This window comes from Rasamsonia emersonii, assembly GCF_000968595.1.
Source record: "Rasamsonia emersonii CBS 393.64 chromosome Unknown ctg1118621760202, whole genome shotgun sequence".
Lineage (NCBI taxonomy): Eukaryota > Fungi > Ascomycota > Eurotiomycetes > Eurotiales > Trichocomaceae > Rasamsonia > Rasamsonia emersonii.
Genome location: NW_013563147.1, coordinates 13,516 through 36,211, shown reverse-complemented (window position 1 = coordinate 36,211; position 22,696 = coordinate 13,516). Strand labels below are relative to the sequence as shown.

General features: G+C 52.3%; 9 protein-coding genes across 9 annotated transcripts; 6 read left to right on the top strand and 3 right to left on the bottom strand.

The window, feature by feature from the left end:
• Positions 1 to 600: 600 nt before the first annotated feature.
• Positions 601 to 1,609, top strand: T310_4962 (D-arabinitol 2-dehydrogenase; the record flags this gene model as incomplete). The annotated part of the gene is made up of 2 exons (XM_013472174.1): positions 601 to 862; positions 930 to 1,609. 2 exons carry the CDS (start codon positions 601 to 603, stop codon positions 1,607 to 1,609), a joined length of 942 nt encoding a protein of 313 aa, XP_013327628.1.
• A 501-nt stretch (positions 1,610 to 2,110) lies between these two features.
• Positions 2,111 to 4,678, bottom strand: T310_4961 (Gamma-tubulin complex component GCP4; the record flags this gene model as incomplete). Its single annotated transcript, XM_013472173.1, has 1 exon — positions 2,111 to 4,678. One exon carries the CDS (start codon positions 4,676 to 4,678, stop codon positions 2,111 to 2,113), a length of 2,568 nt encoding a protein of 855 aa, XP_013327627.1.
• A 513-nt stretch (positions 4,679 to 5,191) lies between these two features.
• T310_4960 (uncharacterized protein) lies at positions 5,192 to 10,784 on the top strand (the record flags this gene model as incomplete). Its single annotated transcript, XM_013472172.1, has 10 exons — positions 5,192 to 5,196; positions 5,472 to 5,631; positions 5,713 to 5,801; positions 5,869 to 5,954; positions 6,009 to 8,790; positions 8,852 to 8,986; positions 9,372 to 9,438; positions 9,513 to 9,684; positions 9,770 to 10,128; positions 10,200 to 10,784. The coding sequence occupies 10 exons, from the start codon at positions 5,192 to 5,194 to the stop codon at positions 10,782 to 10,784; spliced, it is 4,440 nt and encodes a 1,479-aa protein (XP_013327626.1).
• An 815-nt stretch (positions 10,785 to 11,599) lies between these two features.
• On the bottom strand, positions 11,600 to 13,620 carry T310_4959 (uncharacterized protein; the record flags this gene model as incomplete). Its single annotated transcript, XM_013472171.1, has 6 exons — positions 11,600 to 12,119; positions 12,171 to 12,203; positions 12,258 to 12,361; positions 12,419 to 12,480; positions 12,535 to 13,428; positions 13,488 to 13,620. The coding sequence occupies 6 exons, from the start codon at positions 13,618 to 13,620 to the stop codon at positions 11,600 to 11,602; spliced, it is 1,746 nt and encodes a 581-aa protein (XP_013327625.1).
• Positions 13,621 to 14,507: 887 nt separating this feature from the next.
• On the top strand, positions 14,508 to 15,689 carry T310_4958 (RNA polymerase II holoenzyme cyclin-like subunit; the record flags this gene model as incomplete). The annotated part of the gene is made up of 4 exons (XM_013472170.1): positions 14,508 to 14,667; positions 14,736 to 14,945; positions 15,011 to 15,537; positions 15,657 to 15,689. The coding sequence occupies 4 exons, from the start codon at positions 14,508 to 14,510 to the stop codon at positions 15,687 to 15,689; spliced, it is 930 nt and encodes a 309-aa protein (XP_013327624.1).
• Positions 15,690 to 16,050: 361 nt separating this feature from the next.
• T310_4957 (uncharacterized protein) lies at positions 16,051 to 17,744 on the top strand (the record flags this gene model as incomplete). Its single annotated transcript, XM_013472169.1, has 6 exons — positions 16,051 to 16,142; positions 16,196 to 16,291; positions 16,321 to 16,367; positions 16,430 to 16,648; positions 16,912 to 17,035; positions 17,348 to 17,744. 6 exons carry the CDS (start codon positions 16,051 to 16,053, stop codon positions 17,742 to 17,744), a joined length of 975 nt encoding a protein of 324 aa, XP_013327623.1.
• A 525-nt stretch (positions 17,745 to 18,269) lies between these two features.
• T310_4956 (uncharacterized protein) lies at positions 18,270 to 18,958 on the top strand (the record flags this gene model as incomplete). Its single annotated transcript, XM_013472168.1, has 2 exons — positions 18,270 to 18,548; positions 18,629 to 18,958. 2 exons carry the CDS (start codon positions 18,270 to 18,272, stop codon positions 18,956 to 18,958), a joined length of 609 nt encoding a protein of 202 aa, XP_013327622.1.
• A 1,804-nt stretch (positions 18,959 to 20,762) lies between these two features.
• T310_4955 (uncharacterized protein) lies at positions 20,763 to 21,316 on the top strand (the record flags this gene model as incomplete). The annotated part of the gene is made up of 3 exons (XM_013472167.1): positions 20,763 to 20,904; positions 20,957 to 21,087; positions 21,170 to 21,316. 3 exons carry the CDS (start codon positions 20,763 to 20,765, stop codon positions 21,314 to 21,316), a joined length of 420 nt encoding a protein of 139 aa, XP_013327621.1.
• Positions 21,317 to 21,645: 329 nt separating this feature from the next.
• Positions 21,646 to 22,473, bottom strand: T310_4954 (uncharacterized protein; the record flags this gene model as incomplete). Its single annotated transcript, XM_013472166.1, has 1 exon — positions 21,646 to 22,473. One exon carries the CDS (start codon positions 22,471 to 22,473, stop codon positions 21,646 to 21,648), a length of 828 nt encoding a protein of 275 aa, XP_013327620.1.
• Positions 22,474 to 22,696: the final 223 nt, after the last annotated feature.

Here is a 22,696-nt window from a genome sequence, read left to right as displayed (position 1 = left end):
TCTTGGTCATGAGTCTCCATTGTGGTTTTTCTGCCTATCTTTGTCGACTCGAGAAGGGATTGGTTGTGGCTTGTTGAAGATGGCATCTTGCGAGTAAGTCTGATAAGGGACAAACAGACACCTAGACTTGCGAGGCTATTAGTCCAGCAGCCACGAATCATCAGATTATTGAACCGAGGAGCTAGCTGCTTTTCTGGCGGGGACGAGAATAGTAAGGTACAACTTGGTTTTGTGTCAGCTTTGTCTTTAGCTTCTGGCAACCCTGGATCAATTGTGCTGACTTGATTTGATGCCAGCCCGGATGATATATAATACGAACCTATGATGAAATGTTTTTGGATCACAACTCTATTCGCTGGACCAGCATCATCAAGGTCTCAGATCCGAGTATGACCACTGTTCCTATTACCGTTTCTTGTAGACAGCTATGTTGGTGTACGTGTCCTTCCACATCTGGAGCTGGTGACGTCTAGCCGGCAGAGGTTCATTCACACTTCCTTTCCGTTCGATCCAGCACCTTTACCTATTATTTTAATCAATTCAGTTTGCAATATCTACAGCACGAAACTACTGGAATTTGTACCTTGTCTTCTCCTATCCATGTCGTTTACACTGCAGCGAACGCCTTTCAAGTTGCGGTCGTTGCAATCGCTTCCCCTCTGCGCAACATGCAACTATGCCACAACACGGCCTGGCCACACCACAGATCACATCCAGACCAAACTTCCACCAGCGTTTGGTGCTAAAAACGCCCAGCGATTCCGTGAATTCAATCTAGAAGATCGTGTCATTGCCATCACCGGAGGGGGAAGAGGCCTCGGCCTCTGCATGGCCGAAGTGCTGATGGAGGCTGGCGCAAATGGTCTGTTGGAGTCGTTCTTCTGCGAAATAACTGCGCTGCTGACACTAACTCCTGTTCGTATAAATAGTCTGGTGTTTGGACCGTCTCGAATCCCCCGATCCTGAGTTCGAAGCTGCCCAAGACCGGGCCAAGAGCGAATACGGCGGAAGCATGAACTACAGACGCATCGACGTCAGGGACAACGCCGATGTCAACAGCGCGATAAGCGAGATTGCAAGCGCATCGCGACGACTGGACGGCATGATCTGCGCCGCGGGGATCAACCACATTGCGAGCGCGCTCGAATACTCGCAGGAGGCGCTGCACGAGGTGATGCAGATCAACTACAACGGCGTCTTCAACGCGGCCACGGCGGCCGCCAGGCAGATGTTCCGCTACAAATGCCCCGGGTCGATCCTGCTCGTCGCCAGCATGAGCGGCCTCATCGCCAACAAGGGCATGACGTCCGCCGTGTACAACTCGTCCAAGGCGGCCGTCATCCAGCTGGGCCGCTGCCTTGCCATGGAGTGGGGGCGTCATGGCATCCGCGTCAACAGCCTCTGTCCCGGTCACATCATGACCCGCATGGTCGAGCAGGTGTTCGAGAAGGCCCCAGATACCCGGGCCATCTGGGAGGCGGAGAACATGCTGGGCCGGCTCGCGAGGCCAGAGGAGTTCCGTGGTATCGCCCTGTTCGCCTTGAGCGACGCAAGCTCTTTCATGACGGGGAGTACCCTCCTGATCGATGGCGGGCATACCGCTTGGTAATCATCAAACGGAAGAATCCAACGACCTTATACCTTTTTTGTGTCTTCATTGAAACGGGCTGGGTGTGTGCTGCGGCTAATCTAATAAGAAAGATCTCTTGCGCTGCCGTATTTCCTAAAACTTGTCCTGTTTACCGTTCTGATCAGAAACGAGCCAGCTGTGTTATATAGGGATCAAGGCGTTGGTGGAGTTCTTATTGTTAGGACTTACGTTAACCCTACCTCTGCGCAATCCTGTATTAGTTACACTATTCCCTATACCATTCCTGCCTAATCTATTGCTACTATGTTTGATGTGCCATGCTCTATATGTGCTTATCCCTACATGACTTTAAACGGAAGGGTATTATAATACTCTCAGTTGAGACCCGTCTTCTCGTTCCAATTTACAGGTCAGTTACCGAAAAAAAAAGCAAACAGCATACAGCATACAAGAGGGTATCAAACAGTCAGTCGTTAACGTCCTTCCAGGCAATAATATAGAATGATATCGTGGACATGGTCACTCCTCGCCATACTCGAGAAACGCAGAGCTCGGCTGCTGAAAATACTGCGCGCCACTGCCATCATTCAAGCTTCCGAAATCCAGCTTCATCAATAGCCGGTCTACCCCTGCCGCCTTGCGCGGGATATACATGTTCTGATCCCCTCCAGTGGCAGCAGGAGAGAAAGGCCCGCTCCGCCCTTGTTGACTCGGGTGACTGGTGGTGGTGATGGTGGCTGCTGTGGCTGTCGTCGCCAGGTCGAACAACTTCCGTCCCTCGCCGGACCGGCTGTCGTCGATATCGCGCAGTCGCGCCACGATCTCCTTGATGCCCGTCTCGACTTCCTCCCGCGCCTCGCGCAGGTCCTGCAGCAGTGATCGCTCTTCCTGGCCGTAGTCGGCGAGCGCATCCACCACGCCTTCGTCCATCTCCAGGTCGAGATTCCGCTGTACGGTCTCCAGTCGAGAAACCAATGCAATGAGATGGTCGACGCTCGTGAGGAAGGAGCGCAGGGCGCTGGTGAAAGGCACCTCTGTTAGAAAGAGGTACTGGACCAGAGACGAAAGGTAGCGGCGATGTGCCACCGTCAAGGTCTCGGGATCATGCTGCTGCTGTGTGGATTGTCTTGTTGCTGCTGTATCTATGGAAAGAATGCTCTCCTCATAATAATACTTCGGCATTGACGCCGTCCTAGGGCGCGATGCTGTTCCTGGACGCGAGGCCGTTCCAGGACGTGAGGCTGTTCCAGGACGTGAGGCGGTTCCAGGGCGCGAGGCGGTCCCAGGACGTGAAGCTGTTCCGGGGCGTGAAGCTGGACGTGACGCTGATCCTGAGCCAAGAGGCGCTCCTTCGAGCCACTCCCGGAAGTGTTGCCAAGATGCTTGGACTACTTCGCCCTGTAGGTAACCCCCGATTTCTGACAGGACAAAAGTCGCGGCGCTCGCAGTCGCCCAGACCGGGCGCATTTGCACTGATCGAGCATTCTGTCTCTGCCGTTGCGATCGCAATCGGCTCTCTCCACCTCGGGTATTACTTCTGGGCGGACCCCACGGGGCTGGATGGTTGCGTCTCATGGAGGAATGTTTCCAGAGATTGCTGAGACGAATTTGAGCCCGGCGGATACCGAGAAGATAGGAGTGGATTATCGAATACACTGAGATATCCGAAGGCGCTAGGAAGAGATCGATCGGAGGCTGGACTCGCAAGGAAAGAGAGGTCGAAGCAGGAAACAGGAGATCATCGAAGGAGACGCTGGAGATTTCGGCAGTCAAGTTGGTGCCTGCAACGTCTCGAGAAGGAGTCATCGTGCGGCCTCCCTTCTTGTTATTGTTGATGGACAAATGTAGCAATTCGCGGGCTAGGTCTAGTTCTTCATCAACTGGGTCCTCCTCATTTTGGAGGGAATACAGTTCGGTCCAAGTCTCTGCTAAAGCTGCCATGACCTCTCCTTCTTTGATCACGACGCCGTCCAGCCCGCCAGTCTTATCCCTGCGAGATGGTTCGGGCCTCCTCTGTCTGGCTTGGACTCGCGAGTCCGCATGGGAGACCAGCGCCATGGCAAATTCACCCCGCCCCAGAAGAAGGAAGTCATGGATCAGATTTAAAATCTCGAGAATCTTGGGCAGAGGCAAAAGCTTTGATAATGCGGTTTGTGACAGTGACAGCCTTATTGCAGTCACAGCGTTCGACAGAGCCGCAGGTGAGATCGGCGATTTCAGAGACGACAGGTGACGAATATGATCGCTCGCCAACGTTATCCCCGTAATTGAGCTTGGCGAAGTATCGGCCGCAGAACGGTTTCGACGTCCTCGGATGTGGTTCAAAGACTTCCCGATGAAAAGGATCGAAGACGCAGTGGCTGGAGAAACAAATTTTGGTAAGAGGTCCGCGTGTATGACAAAATCCACAACCCCCTGAGAGGAAGCACCCTCGTCACCATCGCCGTCGGGTTCGCTTGCTTGTATGAAAAAGTCATCCTTGCCAAACGTAGGCAAGTCTCCGTATAGTAGCCACATCGACAATTGCCTCATCCAGGCAGTCTCAGCCGCCTTTATCAGCTGTAGCGCGATTTCCTCCAGATCCAGATAACCCGTATGGGACTCGGCGCGAAGGTAGTCGATGAGACGGGCGCCACTGCACATCCCTGATTCCCCATGGACAGCCGATTCTGGCTGCATGAACCGTGCCACCTCCCACAGCCATTCCAGCCTTCGTGTCCAGGGCGCAAACTCGGACACAATCGTCGACAAGGGAACGATCCCATAGCCACCCACGTATCCGCTGTCCTTGCCCAGCACTGCCTTCTCCACCTCCAGGATCTTCTTCTGAAACCTGCCCAGATGTTCTGTCGCGATGGAGGAGGACACTGCCCGGCAGATCGTCGAAGGATGCGAAGAGGATATTCGGGAGGTATGGGCGCGCAAGAGGGAGTGCAGACGGCTCAGGCGTGCGAGAGATGCCAGGAGGGCCTTCTCGGGAGGTGACAGCAGCGGAAACGACTCTGAAGAAGAGCCAGCTCCAGCCACCTCAGGGTCAAGGAGAGGCGACGGCTGGCCGGAGAGGGAAAGAAGGATTTCGTGCAGCATTCTGTCTGTCACTTCCTGTCGCCATCTATCGTCGGGTCTAGCAAGTGGTGGTTTGCGCCGTCGTCAACTTCAGGCTGTAGGCATTGACAGCTGTGGTAGGTAGCACTCAAGGTAGCGGATTAGAAACCAGTCAGGAAATAGACATCTAACTTTCAGATCATCAAACAATATCTATATCTGGTTGAATTGATCACTCATGCACAACTGGGGTCACGCACATGGTGTGTCGTGTTTACGCGATCCGCGGAGATCGTGTCGGAGCGGGTCTTGGCCACGTTCTATATATGTCCAGTTTTGGTCCGCCTAGACTTGCATCCGCTGAACTAAAGGCATCAGATGAGACTATTAATGAAATAAACGAAGTAGACGCATAATTTTCTTCCCTATAGTTAATGCTGCCTGCAGCGTTGGATTCTGCCTGCGGGGAACCTCTGGCAGGATGGATGCCTGAGGCGCTCAGCGGGGCTGCGTCCACGCATCCAATCAGCGGCGCCCATATGCTGAGTCAGCGGCATGGGGTGTGCTGTCCCTCTCTTACGTAGAGGCAGACTGCAGGACAGCCACTTGACGACTCTCTCCTCTCGCTCTCTGTCACGGCCTCGTATCCCTGTTCTGCTTCTTTTCCTCCCATCAACCCTCTCTTTCGCTGAGTTCTGCTACCTCTAGCAGCTCTCTATCAGGTGGTCGACGCCCGTCCAGTCGACCAGCTTGCCTCTCTCGCGTGATCGTTGTTTACTCAGCAGCTGCGACCTTTCCATCCCCCTCTCTCGGGTTCTACCAAAACGAGCTCCAGAGACCGCCAACTCTCTGTTCGAAAGTCTTGCCACGAGCAAGACTTTCATCCGCAGTCTTCCACCATTCACTCCCACGCTGATATTCGAGAAACTGCGAAGCCGGGAAAGCGCAAGGCCTCCGGGGACGAAGTTGTTCGGCCAGAGAAGAAGATCATGACTGTACGTGGGTTCCTAATGGGCCTTCAGTAACCTATCTTCATGCAAGTCTGCTTTAGGAACTAGCTCATTAACACTCTCTAGGACGGCAAGATGCAACTTGACAACCCACAGGAAACTGTGGAGTTGATCAAGCAAGGTGAGATCGATGAATCGCTATACAGCCGGCAACTGTAGGTGTTTCTTTTCCGTGTCATCCATGGAAACTTCAGTCACTAATTTTGTTTCTTACTTTTGTAGCTATGTCCTTGGACATGAGGCCATGAAGCGCATGGGCTCGTCGAACGTCCTGGTTGCTGGACTGAAAGGCTTGGGTGTTGAGATTGGTGAGTGCTGCCACCTGCTGGACACCATGGTTTCGAGAATCTAACACACTCCAGCCAAAAACATTGCCCTCGCTGGCGTCAAGTCCCTCACTCTGTTTGACCCTGCTCCCGTTGCTATCTCCGATCTCTCTTCGCAATTCTTCCTCCAGCCACAGGATGTGGGCAAGCGCCGCGCAGATGTGACGGCTCCCCGGGTCGCAGAGCTGAACTCATATGTGCCCGTCACTGTTTTCGAATCCGACAGCCTGACTGCGGATCTTTCCAAGTTGAAGCGGTTCCAAGTGGTCGTCCTCACCAACACGCCGCTGAAGGATCAACTCGCGATCGCAGACTTCTGCCACGCGAATGGAATCTACATCGTCATTACAGATACCTTTGGTCTTTTTGGATACCTCTTCAATGACTTTGGAAAGAACTTTACGGTTGGTGACACCACGGGCGAGGAGCCGGTCAGCGGCATCGTAGCCGATATCGACGAGGATGGCCTGGTGTCCGCCTTGGACGAGAGCAGGCATGGCTTGGAAGACGGCGACTACGTCACTTTCACTGAGGTCAAAGGCATGGAGGGGCTTAACAACTGCGCCCCTCGTAAGGTGACTGTCAAGGGACCTTACACGTTCTCAATTGGGGATGTCTCTGGTCTAGGCAAGTACCAAGGAGGTGGTATTTTCACCCAGGTGAAGATGCCCAGGTTCATAGATTTCCAGCCGCTCCGGGAGCAGCTCAAGAAACCAGAGCTCATGGTATCCGACTTTGCCAAGTTTGACCGGCCTCAGCAACTGCACATTGGCGTCCAGGCTCTTCATCACTTTGCCGAGGCTCACAATGGAGAGTTCCCTCGCCCTCATAATGAGGCTGATGCCGAGGAGGTTCTCAAGATTGCCAAGGATCTTGCCGCACAAGGCGAGGAGAAGGTTGAGCTGGACGACAAACTCATCAAGGAGCTCAGCTACCAGGCTCGGGGAGATCTCAATCCTCTGGCCGCATTCTTTGGCGGTCTGGCCGCTCAGGAAGTCCTGAAGAGCGTTTCTGGGAAGTTTAACCCCGTCGTTCAGTGGCTCTACTTCGACTCGTTGGAGTCGTTGCCAGAATCCGTCACTCGTTCGGAGGAGACCTGCAAGCCCCTTGGCACTCGTTATGACGGCCAGATTGCAGTCTTCGGAAAGGACTTCCAGGAGAAAATTGCCAACGTCAATCAATTCCTGGTTGGTGCGGGAGCCATTGGCTGTGAGATGCTCAAGAACTGGGCCATGATCGGTCTCGGAACCGGGCCTAAGGGTAAGATCCGTGTAACCGACATGGACCAGATTGAGAAGAGCAACCTCAACCGGCAGTTCCTGTTCCGCAGCAAGGATGTTGGCAAGCTCAAGAGTGAATGTGCCTCTGCCGCGGTCCAGGCCATGAACCCAGAACTGAACGGGAAGATAGTCACCCTCCGGGACCGGGTTGGACAGGACACGGAGGATATCTTCAACGAGCAATTCTGGGAAGAGCTTGATGTTGTGACGAACGCTCTGGACAACGTCGATGCGAGAACCTACGTTGACCGGCGCTGTGTCTTCTTCCGGAAGCCATTGCTGGAGAGCGGAACGCTAGGTACTAAGGGCAACACGCAAGTCGTCCTGCCCTATGTGACGGAGTCCTACTCGAGCTCTCAGGATCCTCCCGAGAAGTCCTTCCCTATGTGCACGTTGAAGAGCTTCCCCAACCGCATCGAGCACACCATTGCCTGGGCACGAGATCTGTTCGAGACGTACTTCGTTGGTCCTCCGGAAGCCGTCAATCAGTACCTCTCCCAGCCGAACTACATTGAGCAGACGCTCAAGCAGGCTGGTAATGAGAAACAAACTCTGGAGCATCTTCGAGACTTCCTGGTGACGGACAAGCCGCTCAGCTTCGACGACTGTATCGTCTGGGCTCGCAATCAGTTCGAGAAGCAGTTTAACCATGCGATCCAGCAGCTCCTGTACAACTTCCCTCGTGACTCCAAGACCTCTACCGGCCAGCCTTTCTGGTCGGGTCCTAAGCGGGCGCCCACACCGCTCAAATTCGACAGCTCGAACCCAACTCACCTAGGGTTTATCATTGCGGCGGCCAATCTCCACGCGTACAACTACGGAATCAAGGCACCTACCACAGACAAGGACTACTACCGGAAAGTGGTTGACAACGTGATCATTCCCGACTTCACCCCCAGTGACAAGGTCAAGATTCAGGCGGATGAAAACGAGCCCGATCCAAACGCTCAGCCATCAGGGACGTCTTTCGACAACGAGGAAATCCAGCGCCTCATTGCATCCCTGCCGTCGCCGAAGGACCTGGCTGGTTTCCGTCTGGTGCCTGTAGAGTTTGAGAAGGACGACGATACCAACTTCCACATTGACTTCATCACGGCGGCCAGCAACCTGCGCGCAGAGAACTATGACATTCCGCAGGCTGATCGGCACAAGACCAAATTCATTGCTGGCAAGATCATCCCGGCCATTGCGACCACGACCGCTCTCGTGACCGGTCTCGTCATTCTTGAACTGTACAAGATTGTTGATGGCAAGAAGGACATTGCGAAGTACAAGAACGGTTTCGTCAATCTGGCGCTGCCGTTCTTCGGGTTCAGCGAGCCTATTGCTAGTCCCAAGGGCAAGTATCTCGGCAAGAAGGGTGAAGTGACGATCGACAAGCTCTGGGACCGCTTCGAGGTGGATGACATTACACTTCAGGACTTCCTGAAGTACTTCTCCGACCTCGGCTTGGAGGTGACCATGGTCAGCTCCGGAGTCAGCTTGCTGTATGCCAGCTTCTATCCACCGTCGAAGCTTAAGGATCGTTTGCCATTGCGGTATGCATCTCTCTGATATTTTATTTATTGCTGCGAGTCTGTTGCTGACACATTGCTATAGGATGAGCCAGCTGGTCGAGCACATCAGCAAGAAACCGATCCCGGAGCATCAGAAGAACGTCATCTTCGAGGTCACTGCGGAGGACCAGACGGAGGAGGACGTGGAGATTCCATACGTGATGGTGAAGCTGAGGAAGTAAGCTGGTGTAGTAGACGTGGCGATGATAGGGAGGCATTGAACAGGCACGATCTATGCTAGGAAACATAGAATTCTTACGAATGTCGCTTTTATGTTGTGGTGTAGTATACCTAAATGGCTAAAATAGCTAAAATACCTAATGGAGATGCCGATGTTTGGATCATTATTATCCGATCATTAGTCAGAACACCCCGCAGTTTGCTAATCGCCGTAAGCACGGGCATGGCGCCAATCAACGTCATCGGCTGGCCCCGCGAGAGCTCTATGCTATGATATTTAAGATCGCCTATACATACAATTCTCTATCTTGTGTCAATTCTTGAGACAATTTCATGTCTTCACCCTTGCTCCGATCGAGAGCGATTCTTTGTCATTTATCAAGGTTCCAGAGTCGTCGCACCCCTGCCATAATCCTTGCCACTGCTACTCCCGCTGTAAAGATCATGTCGGTGCGTATTACTAGTAGTACATTGCACTACTATTTGTTTTTTCTGGTAATGGCTAATTGAGAACCTATATACAGGCCAGCAACAACGACCTGAAAATCACCGACTGGGTGCATCCAAACGACAAGTCGGGCGAGTTCAAGCGCGGCCAGTCCGTCTTCCGGAACTGGATCTCTAGGGAGCCTGGTGCGGAGTTTCCTCCCGAGAAGGGGCGGTATCATCTTTATGTGTCGTATGCCTGTCCGTGGGGTGAGTATTTTTTTTGTCTGCCTGGGTCTTCGTCTGTTTCTCTGTGGTTATGTTTTATAAAGTATATGACTTGAATGGAATACAGTGGCTAATAATGCTGAATTTCAACACAGCGCACCGAACACTGATTACCCGGAAGCTCAAGGGCCTAGAGGATATCATCCCCGTGACATGTGTGCATTGGCATATGGAAGAGAAGGGTTAGTAGGATTTCCTTTACGATTCGGTGAAATTCGCTTCTTAATAATGATTGTATGTATTCCAGGCTGGCGATTCGTCACTCCCGACGAGAAACTCCCCGGAGAGGACGTCAGGCCTGACCCCGTACACCCGAATTTCACCCATCTCCGAGACATCTACTTCTCCGTCGATCCGGAGTATAAGGGCCGGTTCACGGTGCCGACGTTGTACGACACGAAGACGCATCGGATTGTCAATAATGAGGTCTGTAGAGAGCCAGCTTGCTGGGTATTGTTATCCCACTGATGATGATGATGATGATGATGTGACTGTAGAGCTCCGAAATCATCCGCATGTTCTACTACGAATTCGACGACCTTCTTCCAGAGAAATACCGGCAGGTGGACCTCTTCCCCTCGCCGCTGCGCAAGGACATCGAAGCGACCAACGAGTGGACCTACAACGACGTGAACAACGGGGTGTACAAGGCCGGTTTCGCAACGACGCAGGAAGCCTACGAGCGGGCGGTGCGCGCCTTGTTCGCAGCACTGGACCGGATCGAGGCGCATCTCGCCTCGCGCCAGGCAGACGGTCACATATACTACTTTGGCACGGGCATCACCGAGGCGGACATTCGGCTGTACACGACCATCGTGCGCTTCGACGTCGTCTACGTCCAGCACTTCAAGACCAATCTCCGCGACATTCGCTCCGGGTATCCGGCCATCCACCGCTGGCTGCGCCATCTGTACTGGGACGTGCCGGCGTTCCACGACACGACGGAGTTTGAGCATATCAAGAAGCATTATACCAAGAGCCATAAGCAGATCAATCCGTTTTCGATCACGCCTGTGGGGCCGGTGCCGGATATTTTGCCTAAGGATGAGGAGGTTAATGCTGTTGTGGCTGCAAGGAAATAGAATATAGATATATGGTCTAGTAATTTGAAATGTTGAAAGAAACTTATGTATTCCTATTTATTTCAATGTCTGAGTATAGGTAATAGGGTACGCCAGCAAGATAGATAGTAGATAGTAGAGTATCAACAAATCAATCTAATATCACAACCTAGTATTTCCAGTTATCTATCTATCTATCATTCATCTGCTCTGCTCTGTTCAAAATGAACAAACACACCTAAAGAAAAAGAAAAAAGCAAACTCCACGCTGGATTCCATCCACCCGCCCATCCATCCACCCATTCTTGAAAAGGTGTAAAAGAAAAAAAAAGTTCAAGACAAGACAAGACAAGACGCCACAGCCATGCATGCTATGTGTATTTGATTTATGTGCAATGTCGCAAGGGAAACAGAACAAAACAAAAGGGCAAAAAAGAGAAAATGGTACAAGGTCTCTCTGAGAGTTTTTCATGATAATGCTAATAGAGAGACAAATTGGTGACCGTGAGAAAGAAAAGAAAAGCTTTTGGTACAAAGGTACATGTTGATGAAAGAAGAAAAAGAAGAAAGGGCCAGGGATATTGATGCAGGTATGCATAATGAAAATGACAACAATGCCGTTCCCTGAAACGGTCTTTTGACAAGGGTATCTTTTTATTTGGAAAAAAAAAGCAAAAAGCAAAAGAAAAAAAAAGGAAGTCCTTCGGACTTTGCCGACTGATGAGGCCATCCAGAATGTTGAACCGAAATGCATGTTAAGCGGGTGCAGTGCCAATGATGGACCATGACCTATTTGTGGCCTTCAAAAATGTAATGAAGGAGCACCTCCTAGATGACTACTTCAAGCCAAGAGCCCTCTTGGCGTTTTCGTAAACCACATAGCTGATAGATACTGCCGGCGCGACTTTCAGTAGATTAGGCGTGAGGCCTTTATAGAACCCACGCACACCTTCTGCACGGATGGTCTTGCGTGCCACATCAACAATGCCATCATATGTTGGTGGATGCAGGACCGTGCCTTGTGCTTGCATCCGTGTCCGCAAAACATTCAGTGGATAGACAACAGAGGCACTCAAGGCACCACTGAATGCACCGATTGCTCCTGTCGTGAAGTTGCTCAAAGGCACGTCATCCTCATGGCACCGATTAGTCCGAGCCTTACGGGCAAGAAGTCTCGACTTGAGGTACTCGAATGTCGAAAGATCGATCGCAGCATAGGGGAACATGCCGATCAAACCAAGCGGCAGTCCCCGGAAAAAAGTAAATATGCCGTTGGTCTGCCACATCTTCCTGGCTGTCGCAGCAATAAGCTGGTTGCCCTTGAGACCTCCTTCGACTGTTTCACATTGCATCCGACTGGTACCATGGTCAGTCATCAACCCATTCTAGCAGGAGACCACTACTTACAATTTGAGCGTGTCGAGAGGATATACAAAACACCTGGCAACTGGTAAGCTGATAAGTCAAGACGGCTCCGAAGAGTACCAAACATACTGCGAGACCATGCCACCAAGCCCGCCAGACAAGAGCTGTGACGTTGGTCGAAGCTGCTTCGGATCATTGTGTCCTTCAAGTCGAGCAAAAGCACGTTTTGAAGCCTATGGGCATCAGAAAAGGAACGATCTCAACAGAAGCCATCATATGGTTGTCCTTACCTCATACGCGCCGAATTTGATCGCGGACTCGGGCATGATTTTCAACACGTTCAACCCATTGCCTACGAGTCACTCGTCAGCTTGACTTTCCTATCTGACGTGAAGCCTCCACAAACCGGCAAAAAGACTTCGGATGCCGCCAGCTCGCCACAGCTCCTTGGTGGCCTCCACGAGCGTCCTAAATCCCCCCTGAATGGCTTGCAGCGGGGATCCCTCCTTGGCCGCGCGGACAGCCTGGTTCTTGGTGCCAGTCTGGGCGATGAGATAGACTTTCAGGCGGTCTAGGGGCGCGGTGGCTGTCCGCGACACGGCACCAGCAATCCCGCCAGCAAGGAAGTAACCTAAGTGAGGGGTGTTTTCCGTCAACTTCTGTTCATAATAGCGGAACGACATCCATATGGCTACAATCCGGGGCAGAGGAAGCCACTCCAGCTCGATGTCGCCATCAAACGAAACCAGATCCTCTGACTCAACATTCGACGCCCCGCCAGCGGGTGCCAGACTCAGGGGAGCAGTGGTGGTGGCTCTCCAGCCGAGGACTAGGAACAGACTGGAGAAAAAACTCCTTACGGCCAGGAGAAGATTGAAGAAAAGCGGGATGCCAGTACCTAAACCCTGCAGAGTTTCATTGATGTCAACATCTCCTTCCGGGTTTAGATTTCCCGTGGCCGAATAGTATGAAAGGACGGTGCGGAGATTGGGAGAGTCGGCGGGCAGGAAGAGCAGGAAGTCCCTTTTTGGAGCATGGTCAGTCGGACAGGGGTCATTCAATTGCCCCAACGGAGAGACGGCGACATCATACCTCCATTCGCTGTAGCTGATCACCCCATCATTATTTACATCCATCAGCCTGAAGAATTCGTCGAGCTTGGCGTTCGAGACGGTGACACCAGCACGGGCAAAAGCTTCCTTCAGCTCGTTTTTGTCGATTTCTCCGTTGTGGTTCCGGTCGATGGTCTCAAAGAGCGCCCACAGAGCCTTATCAGCGTGATCGACAAACCTGCGGAATTCTGACAATGGATTAGATTGGTTCACAGGAACCAGGTGTCTCAGCACGCGTGAGACCTACCGCCGTATTGTATCCGTCCATCGCCGTTCGTATCGACAGCCTGGAAGACATCCTGGAGCATCGGATCCGCATTCTTGAGAGCTGAGAGAGAAAAAAGCCAAGTCAGCGGACAAGGAGAGGGGCACGCGGGCATGTCACCCGACAAAAGAAGAGGCGTGACGGTGCTGCTCACGATGATCCATCTTTTTCAGCCCCTTCTTCAGGCCATTGAAATCCACCTGGCCTTCCCTACGCGCATCCAAGATGTGCCACAGTTTGTCGACCCTACGGTCGCGTTCCGCGGGGGACTCGTGGGGTCCCATCATGAACGCAGGAAAATTGTTACCGGGCGGCAATCATTCTTTGGCTTCGGAGGAGGGAGGGTGAAGGGAGGATTTGGATTGGGACAGAGACCTCCGGCGGGACAGGGAGAGAAGGGCCGTAGTAGTAGTAGTAGTAGTAGTAGAACTGTGCATCAGAGCAGAGTCGACCAGCAGCAAGACAATGGAGCACATGTAACGAGCGAGCGTTTGGCAGTTGGTGCAATGCGGAGTTGCGATAGTTACCTTTGGGCCGGCTACTCTCGTCTCTTACGCCATTTCTCGGGCCGGCACGGAGAGCCCAGACAAAGGCCCGAGGGCTACAGCCCTACTTGCCTGTTCGGGGAGCCCTCCTGACTGGTGCCGCCGCGGCAATCAACTCCCTTCATTATTATCTGCTTATCGGCTGGCAGCGTGAAAGCGACAGGCTTAGGTGTACAACTTTGTGCTATTCATCCGGTCTATTTGCTAGGCAGCTTGACCCTCTTTTTCTTTTTCTTTGCCTTTGCCTTTGTCTTTGTCTTCTTTTTTTCGATGGTGTATGAGCTCTCCGCCTTCGTTTGATCCAACAGCGGATCGAACAGATATATATATATTCCATCACATATCAATGTCCTTGAGAACAGGATTCTCCTACCAATGCACCTCATGATATGCTCTCTATGATGTGAAGCTCCAGTGTTTTCTCTGAGGAAGCTGCAGCTGGCGACAAATCACCAACATGGCTGCCAATTACTGGACATCGACCCAACGCCGACACTGGCTGTTCACCAGAGAACGGCTGGCAGAGATCCGCGAGAATCTCAAGGAGAAAGACAAGCTGGCCCATCAGCAGTTTCCCCTGCCAGATCTGAGGCACCTCAACATTTTTTTTAACCAACGTCAGCCCTATCCTTTTTGTGTTTGATGAACTAGTGACCTAGGCGATCGCAGCTAACTGGCGCAACAGAACTGACAAAGCTAGGCAAGAGAATGTCGACCCGACAACAGGCACTGGCGACGGCCCAGGTCTACATCAAGCGGTATTACACCAAGGTCGATGTACGGCAAACCAATCCGTATCTTGTCCTCACCACTGCCTTTTATCTTGCCTGCAAGATGGAGGAGTGTCCGCAGCATATTCGATTTGTCGTCAGCGAGGCACGAGGCCTGTGGCCCGGTATGACAGCACGAAGGCCGTATTTATCTTTAGTATCTTTCATTTATCGCTAATATGACGACTAGACTTCATCACCAACGAGGTTTCCAAACTGGGCGAGTGCGAATTCGCTCTGATCTCGGAAATGAACTCCCAGCTGATCGTGCATCACCCGTACCGGACTCTGACGGAGCTGCAGCCGGAACTGGGGCTGACCTCGGACGAGGTGGCGCTGGCGTGGTCCGTCATCAACGACCACTACCTCACGGACCTGCCGCTGCTGTATCCGCCGCATGTCATTGCGGTGATGGCGATCCTCATCGCCGTGGTCTTCAAGCCCAGCCAGACCAACTTCCACGGCAGCGGGCCATTGTCGTTGGCGGGCGCACTCCGGGAGAGCGGCGGCGTGGCAGGGGCTCTTGCGGCGCTGGGAGGAGGAGGCGACAAGAACGGGACGGCCCCGGCCCCGCGGATCCAGAAGATCGTCAACTGGCTGGCGGAGAGCGAGGTGGACATCAAAGCGGTGATCGAGTGCACACAGGAGCTGGTGTCGCTGTACGAGGTGTGGGAGCAGTACAGCGAGAAACAGTGCAAGGACGTGATCGCGCGGATGGTGAGGAGCAAGAATCTGGACAAGTAGAAGTTTACTATCTAGAAGTGCTGTGTATGAGGGAGCAATCTTGTTTTTTTTTCCCCCCCAACGACGAACATGGCAGGAAAAATATTCTACAGAAATATGAGCATGACAATATGCGCGAGAGGTAGATATATAACCCATCCAAAGTCGATACTTAAATATGGCAGCCAGTCAGTCAATGAGAATGATTCTCAGAAATCATGTGATGATAGATAGACAGAACTGTATACTGAATATACGAGCGTAATAAAATAAATCACTAACGATCATCCATTAATATTCAAGTACACAGTAAATAATTTTATATAGTTATCCTATAGGCAGTAGAGTTCTGGAGAATGAGTGCATGATGATAATATATTATTGAACAGACTGATCTCCGTTCAACTATTTATTCATTTAATGACCACTCAAAGTGTCATAGGCTCATAGCATATCGAGTTCGAGTGCCGATACATACGCCCACATGCATGCAATGCCACTGACACTATGCCATCGGACTGCAAGCAAGCAAGGCATGCCAAACGGCCCACTGGTCTGGGCGGGCACCACACACCACGTTATTGTTATAAAGTCGCATTGTGAGTGGAATGTGTACGCACTACTAGTCTACTGTACAGTAGTACATGTGCAGCAAACAGACTACAACGACGAACGGTGGGTCTGGTCTGTTCTTTAAAAAAAGCGTGGATCGATCGATCGAAGATCATGGTGGTCAAGGCTCGGGGCTGTATGGAGTACTAGTACTGTTTGGATCAGAGTGAAAGGTTCGAAGGATTGTCTGACTGCATCGTCTGAGTCTGCAAGTATGCCCATACAGTACATATCCTGTGTGTCAGCTATATCATATGTACTGTACTGTACGCAGTAGAGGATATTCAGCCAGCCAGCCAGTCAGTCACATCGATTCAAAGTTCAAGGTTCAACATCGACTTCATCGATCGATGGATGGATGCGTTTGATTCTGATCTTGAAAGGGCGGTGACGAGGGCTGCCAGCGCAATAATACGGAGTAATAATCCAATCCCATCCTCAGAAGTCAGCAGGACTGGACTTCATGGTTGCAACTTGCAGGGCCTGGGGCCGAGTGAGACGGCACTGGCGGTGATGGCGAAGAAAAAAAAATTTCGCACATTAGCCCAGCCACCAAGGTCGCTGAGCCTGAACCTGGAATCCTGTTCGTGCAAGATCTCCGGACAGACGACGGCTGCGTACCTGCCTAACTGGTGCCTAGGCTAGGTGGAGCGGCGGTTTCGATTCCTTGCAGTAGTCAGCGGCGGGGTGTGTGACCTGAACAGTGCATAGAGATTGTATTCTGAGTCTCCTGGTATCGCTGCATATCAGATCCAGATCCAGATACGCAACGATGCTCACGATCAGAGATTGATGCTGACCTCAACGCCAGCCTCGTGGAGGAGGTGGTGGCTGGGAGGGAAGACGAGCCGACGCAGCAGGCAGGTCGAGCCGGGCGAACGTGAGTCTCCAGCCTGGAGCTGGCGCAGGCCAGCTGGCAAGGATGCCGGCCAATGCCAGGGCTCAGCCCTGCTGGCGCGGCAGGGATGCTCCAGGGACTTGGCGGGGCAGCGCTGCAGGTCACGGGTGCTGGAAGAGCATCGAATCCCGGCTGGCCCGCGCTCATTGGCGCCGCCCAGCGCCAACACAAACACAGGCCCGCTGGCTCGGAGGAATGCAGTGGCAGCAATAGCATTCCTATACTCGTATCCTCGACACTCTGTTCTGGTTTGAACTGGTGCAGAACGGTGGACAAGTAAATACACAGCCACAGGTCCAGGTACCTGTCTGGATCCCTCAGTCGACAATTTGATTCAGCACGGACGAGAGTAGCAGGTACCGGATTATCTCACTCATTGCCCATGTTTGACTGCATCCATGGTCAGATTCATGCCTGTACCTACGTTAGGTCTGGACACTCGATTCTAGCTCTTCTTGGTTGTGCCAGCGCAGCAGCCAGACTGGCCGCACGCGGATGGTCGACGTCATGCAGCGTCCATTGTCCTCCGCCAGCAGCCGCCGGCCCTGCGCCAGGATTGGCCGCTGACAATACAGGCTCCACCGGCCTGGAGGACGGCCGCGTGCGATTGGCCAGCTGCGGCACTAGCGGCCAGCCGGGCTGGCCCGCCACTGGCGCAGCTGCACGCTCGGCCAGCCCAGGCCATCCCTGATTGGCAGTGCCGGCGGCGCCGTGGTCCGCTGTGACGGTAACAATACAGCCTCCTGCAGCGAAACGCCGCCGACCCAGAGCGCAATCCCGTATTGCCGTGTCCAGATTCGGAGAACGCTACCGCCCTTGCGCAGCGCATCCCCACTCGCCGACGGGCCCCTCCCCGTCGCCTCTCGCGGCCGCCTCTCTTCCTCTCCTTCTCCCCAACCCGGCCCTCTTCTATCCTCGCCGTCCCGCCATCGATTCTTTTCCCATCCCGCACAACCCACCTTCACCGCTGTCACTGCCACTGTATTTTCCCACCTTCGCCTTTGATCTTCTCTTCTTCTCCCTCTGTTTTCTCCTTCCACTACTTTTTCTTGTTCTATATATCTTTTCTTCGCCATCTAACGATTCTTGACTTCGCCCAACCTCGTCCGCTCCTTCTTCCGTCTCTAGCTTTTGAATGTCGATCTAGCTCCGCTTTTGCTCCGTATCTGTGCCTGAATCAAGACCGCCTTTTTTTTTTCCCCATCGTCTCGTCACCATGTCGGCCTACTTCTACGGACACCAGCAAGCGCAACAACAGCACCATGCCGCGCAGGCTGCCCATCTGCCGTCAACCAACCACCACGGCGGCCGCTCGCGGAGAGGGCCTCGCATGGCCTCCCAGAACACTCAACGGCAATTCCGCGGTGTCAAGAGCATGAGGGAGCTGGCGGAAGCGCCCACGGTGACGGCCTTCCGTCTGCGCTTCGAGGCGGGTCGGTCGTTTGATTTGGACGACGACTTGGAATTCTGTCCCAACCTGCTGACGGAGGATGATGTGCGTGAACCCAGCCCCGGATCCAGCGTTTTCGCCCCGGAGACTCTCGTTGTGGACGGCGATGCTGACGGTTTTTGCAGCTGCTCTCGATCCATTCTTCCGCCTCGGATCGGTCGTCCCTATCCAGCGGGTCACCTGACTCGTCTCCCCTGCAGCACCAGATCCAGCCCGCGCAACAAGTCACCCCGACCATCTCTCTTTCGCCAGGCGCCTCTGCCAACCCTTACCTCAATAATGTCTCTTCGGCCGCCATGAACAGTAATTTTAATCAACCTACCTTTCAGCAGCCGGCTGGTACCCGCGCGCGGAAAGTCATTCCGATTGTCAACCCGCAGACTGGCGCGACCCTGTCCAGCCCACCCAACTCCATCTCCCCCGGCATGATGCAGAACGGCCAGCGTCGGTGGTGAGTGCGACTGGTCCACAGTCGTGCAAGTGCCAAGCGGTCTCCTTTCCATAGGCATGCCTTGTGTTTTTAAGTTTCTTCCGTTGTCGCCTGCGCCATCTGCATCATGCCGGGGGATTCGTTCTTCTCTCGACGTCCGGCCTGAAAATCGGTCTCGACGGGTCCTAGCACGGTTTTATTATACGACCAGAAAAATAATGTCTGTACATACTTCGACGACGACGACAATTTTTCATCTTTCTTGTTGTTTTTCTAGACCCCGGCGGATGGTTCTTGCAGTGCGACACGAAAAAAAAAGAAAAAAACTTTCTTTCATCGTCGGCGACGGCGCATGCGTTATCATTTCTTGCATCTAACCTTTTTTTTGGAGATGTGATATCACCTTTTTTTGGTCTTTTTTTTTCGGATCAGGGGGGAAAGAATACCAAAAAATCTGTTCGGCCTGGTGCATGACCGCTGCGACGGTGTATAGAAAGCGCAGCGACTTTTTTTTTCTTTTCTTTTCTTTTTTTTTTTGTTTTTCACAGCGCATGCCTCTTGTGTCTGGAGTTCCCGTTTTGGTTTACTTGGCGATTTGGGCTCGATATGTGTGTGGGATGTCAACCTCTACGATGTTGTTTTCTTTTTGAAATATCCTCTTTTTAAATCACTGGGTTGCGTCTGGGGCGGAATGGCTTTGTTTGTGATTTGGGATCTAGACGGCGGAAACGATACATGTCTGCATTGCTGGGTTGTGTTATCTTGTCTTGATATCTGGGCAACGGACCAGGCCCTCGCTTGTTTTCGATTCATGTTTTTTATTTTGTGGTTTTGGGGGAAGATTCTGACCACCGGTCACGTGGTCGTTCGGTTTGAATGGTCTATGAAGGTCCGAGGAATGTGGAGTTCACCGGGGGGTTCATAAAGCCATATACCGAATCTATCAAAATCGCTTCTTGTTTGATATACCGGCTGTATCATTGTGATTTGTTTTGTTCTTGCTGATATTGCATTGCATGCATGAATTGGCTGTTGCATTCGTTCCTTTTTCCGTTCACTTTTCTTTTGTTGATAACTTTTCTGGCCTGACTGTATATCGAGTAGCCAGAGCATAAATTGCTAGCATAAATTGCTGTTCAGAAACCCTTACAACGAGTACGGAGTAAATTGTAGTCGGCTAGCTGATATCCATATTGAGTAATAGCCGTAAATGGTATCGTATCTCTTTCGTATATCTCATTCTCAATAGGCAGACAATAAGTTGATTAATTTATTATTATTTCATGAAAGCGATTTGCTTTCGTCGTCATGACGTCATCGTCATATTCCTTTCCTCTCCGGAGAGACCAATCAGGTTTGTTGATTTGTTAAGCTCCAACGACTGTTAGGAGTAAATCTGTATATCATTGACATCCATTGGAACTGTGGGAGTGGAGTGAGTGGAGAGGATGGTGTTCATCTGATCGATTGATAGATTTTATCTGCGTATATAATGAATATTTTCTCTCTTATCTTTCGTCGTATGTTTATGATATTATATTTATATTTATATTCTCGATTGATTGATTCGACCAGATCAACTAGACGGAGGAGGATAATAGTGGAATTGCTAGGTGAGTGAATTCCAGCATCATGTCTTACCTGATTGATTGCTTGTTATTGCTATTGAAATGATCTCATTTCCGAAGACAAACACGCCTCACATCCTGTTATTTTATTTATTTTCAGGTTGCTAACAAACAGATAACAGCCAGCTCTTGACTATTAATTAATATATTTACACTGTACACGATATATATCTTCTTGTTCTTGTGACAGAAGTGGACAATATGCCCAGCTTCTTGACATCTCCCTTCCTAAGAGCGGCCACTACACTTATTACTCCTATCCGTTGCAGAGGACTTACGAGTACCTCCTCCTCCTTCTTCCATAGTACACCAGCTAGATCCTCGCTGAAGGAGAGCGATACAAGTACGTTCCAACCCCCCAAACACACATTCTAAAAGAGTAGCACCTAATAAAGGTGTGGTGTCAACAGACAGAGAAGACATCGACAAAGAATACCAAGCCAGCAAAGACCACGTGCTGCAGAGCGTCAGGACGCAAGGAAAAGGGAAATGGATTCCGGAGTTGGCTAGTAATAGTGAGGCGAATGTAAGCACTACACTATCCCTACAGGGATAAATATGTGTTTGTTGAGGACTCTGGCTGATGGTTGGTTGTTTGGTGGGAATAGGTGAAAGCTGATCGTGGAGAGATTGGGATTGGATTAGGGATGAGTCAGGAGGATGGGGGCTATTATGTGGATTTTGAGAAGGAGAAGGAGAGGAAGAAGATGGAGGGGAATACGCAGGGGAATATGCCGGTGTTGGGGTTGAGTTGAATTTCATATATATCAATCAATTGCACTGGTCCTGAATTCCAGTTCCAGTTCCAATTCCCGTCCAATTCCCTGTTTAATTAACTAGGATATCAATCAAGAAACGGAACCGCAATACAATACGATTCGATCGATCGAGTATCCTATCCTACCCTATCCATCCTATCCACCTGCCGATCCATAACGCCAATTAAACCGCCAAGCAAGAATAAGCTCATGTCCGTATCACAGTATAGACAGGATATATAGCTCGAGGAGAGTAATAATAAGAAAGTAAAGGAAAAGGATGTGTAGAACGCCAACGCCGCAACAACCTACCTAGACAGAGTACGCTACTTCAATATCACAATCAGAATCACCAGCACAATAATCAACCCAATAATCGTCATCAAACTCCAATTGTCCCCCGCCCTCCGCCGGATCCTGTCCAGTCGCCGTCGCGCCCCGTCCAGCCGCGTGGCATGCCGGTCGACGTGCGCCTCGACGTCGTCCAGCAGCGCAATCTGCCCCTCGAGCTCGTCGCCGATCTGGATGCTCAGCTGGTGCTGCCGGCCGATCGACTCGCCCAGCTGGTCGAGCTGGGCGTCCTGCTCGCGCAGGATCTGCGCGTGGTGCTCGTGGATCTGCTGGTTCGTGAGGCTCGACGGGTCGACCCGTTGCGGCGACGGCGAGTCGCGGTAGGGCTGCAGCAGGGCCGCGCGGTTAGCTTCGTACTCGTCATCTTCATCACCGTCCGGTGCAGCGTCTGTGAAGCGCACCGATTTGGATACTGGATGCTGCGGCACCGGGTGCTGGAGCGCCGGCGTCGGGCCCCGGGTTGCGTTCGCAAAGTCCGGGCCCAGCGCCGGGTCATTGGGCGTCTTGGTGGCATCGCTGGGCGTGTTGTTGCTGTGAAACTGCGCCGAAAGGTCCTGGAACTGCGTGCGCAGCTGGCTGAGTTGGTCCTTCAGAGCGGCGGCCTCGCTGTCGTTGGCGGCCTCCAGCCGAGCGTGCTCGGCCTCGACGGCCTCGATGCCTTCCCGCAAGGAGTCCAGGGACCGCGAGATCTCCCCATCCTGGGTGTTGGGCTCGAGATTCAGCGAGATGGCCCGTTGTCGCTCCAGCAGCGACAGCTTGATGTGGTCTGCAAGGAGGAAGAGCTGAGACGGATTGGCGGTCATGGCGGATCAGTGAAGAATGGACTCGATTGGAGATTTTATTCCTGACAGAGGGCACGGCGTGGCAACGGAACGGATCTCCCGAGGAATGCACAAGATTCAGAGCAGCAGACGCAGCAGCAGAAGCACGCCGACTGGACCATGGGAGATCGGATCTGCCAGCTGGATCGGAGTGCGGGCGGCAGATCTGAAACGAGGCGCAGCAGCCCGCTGTGTGGCTCAGGAT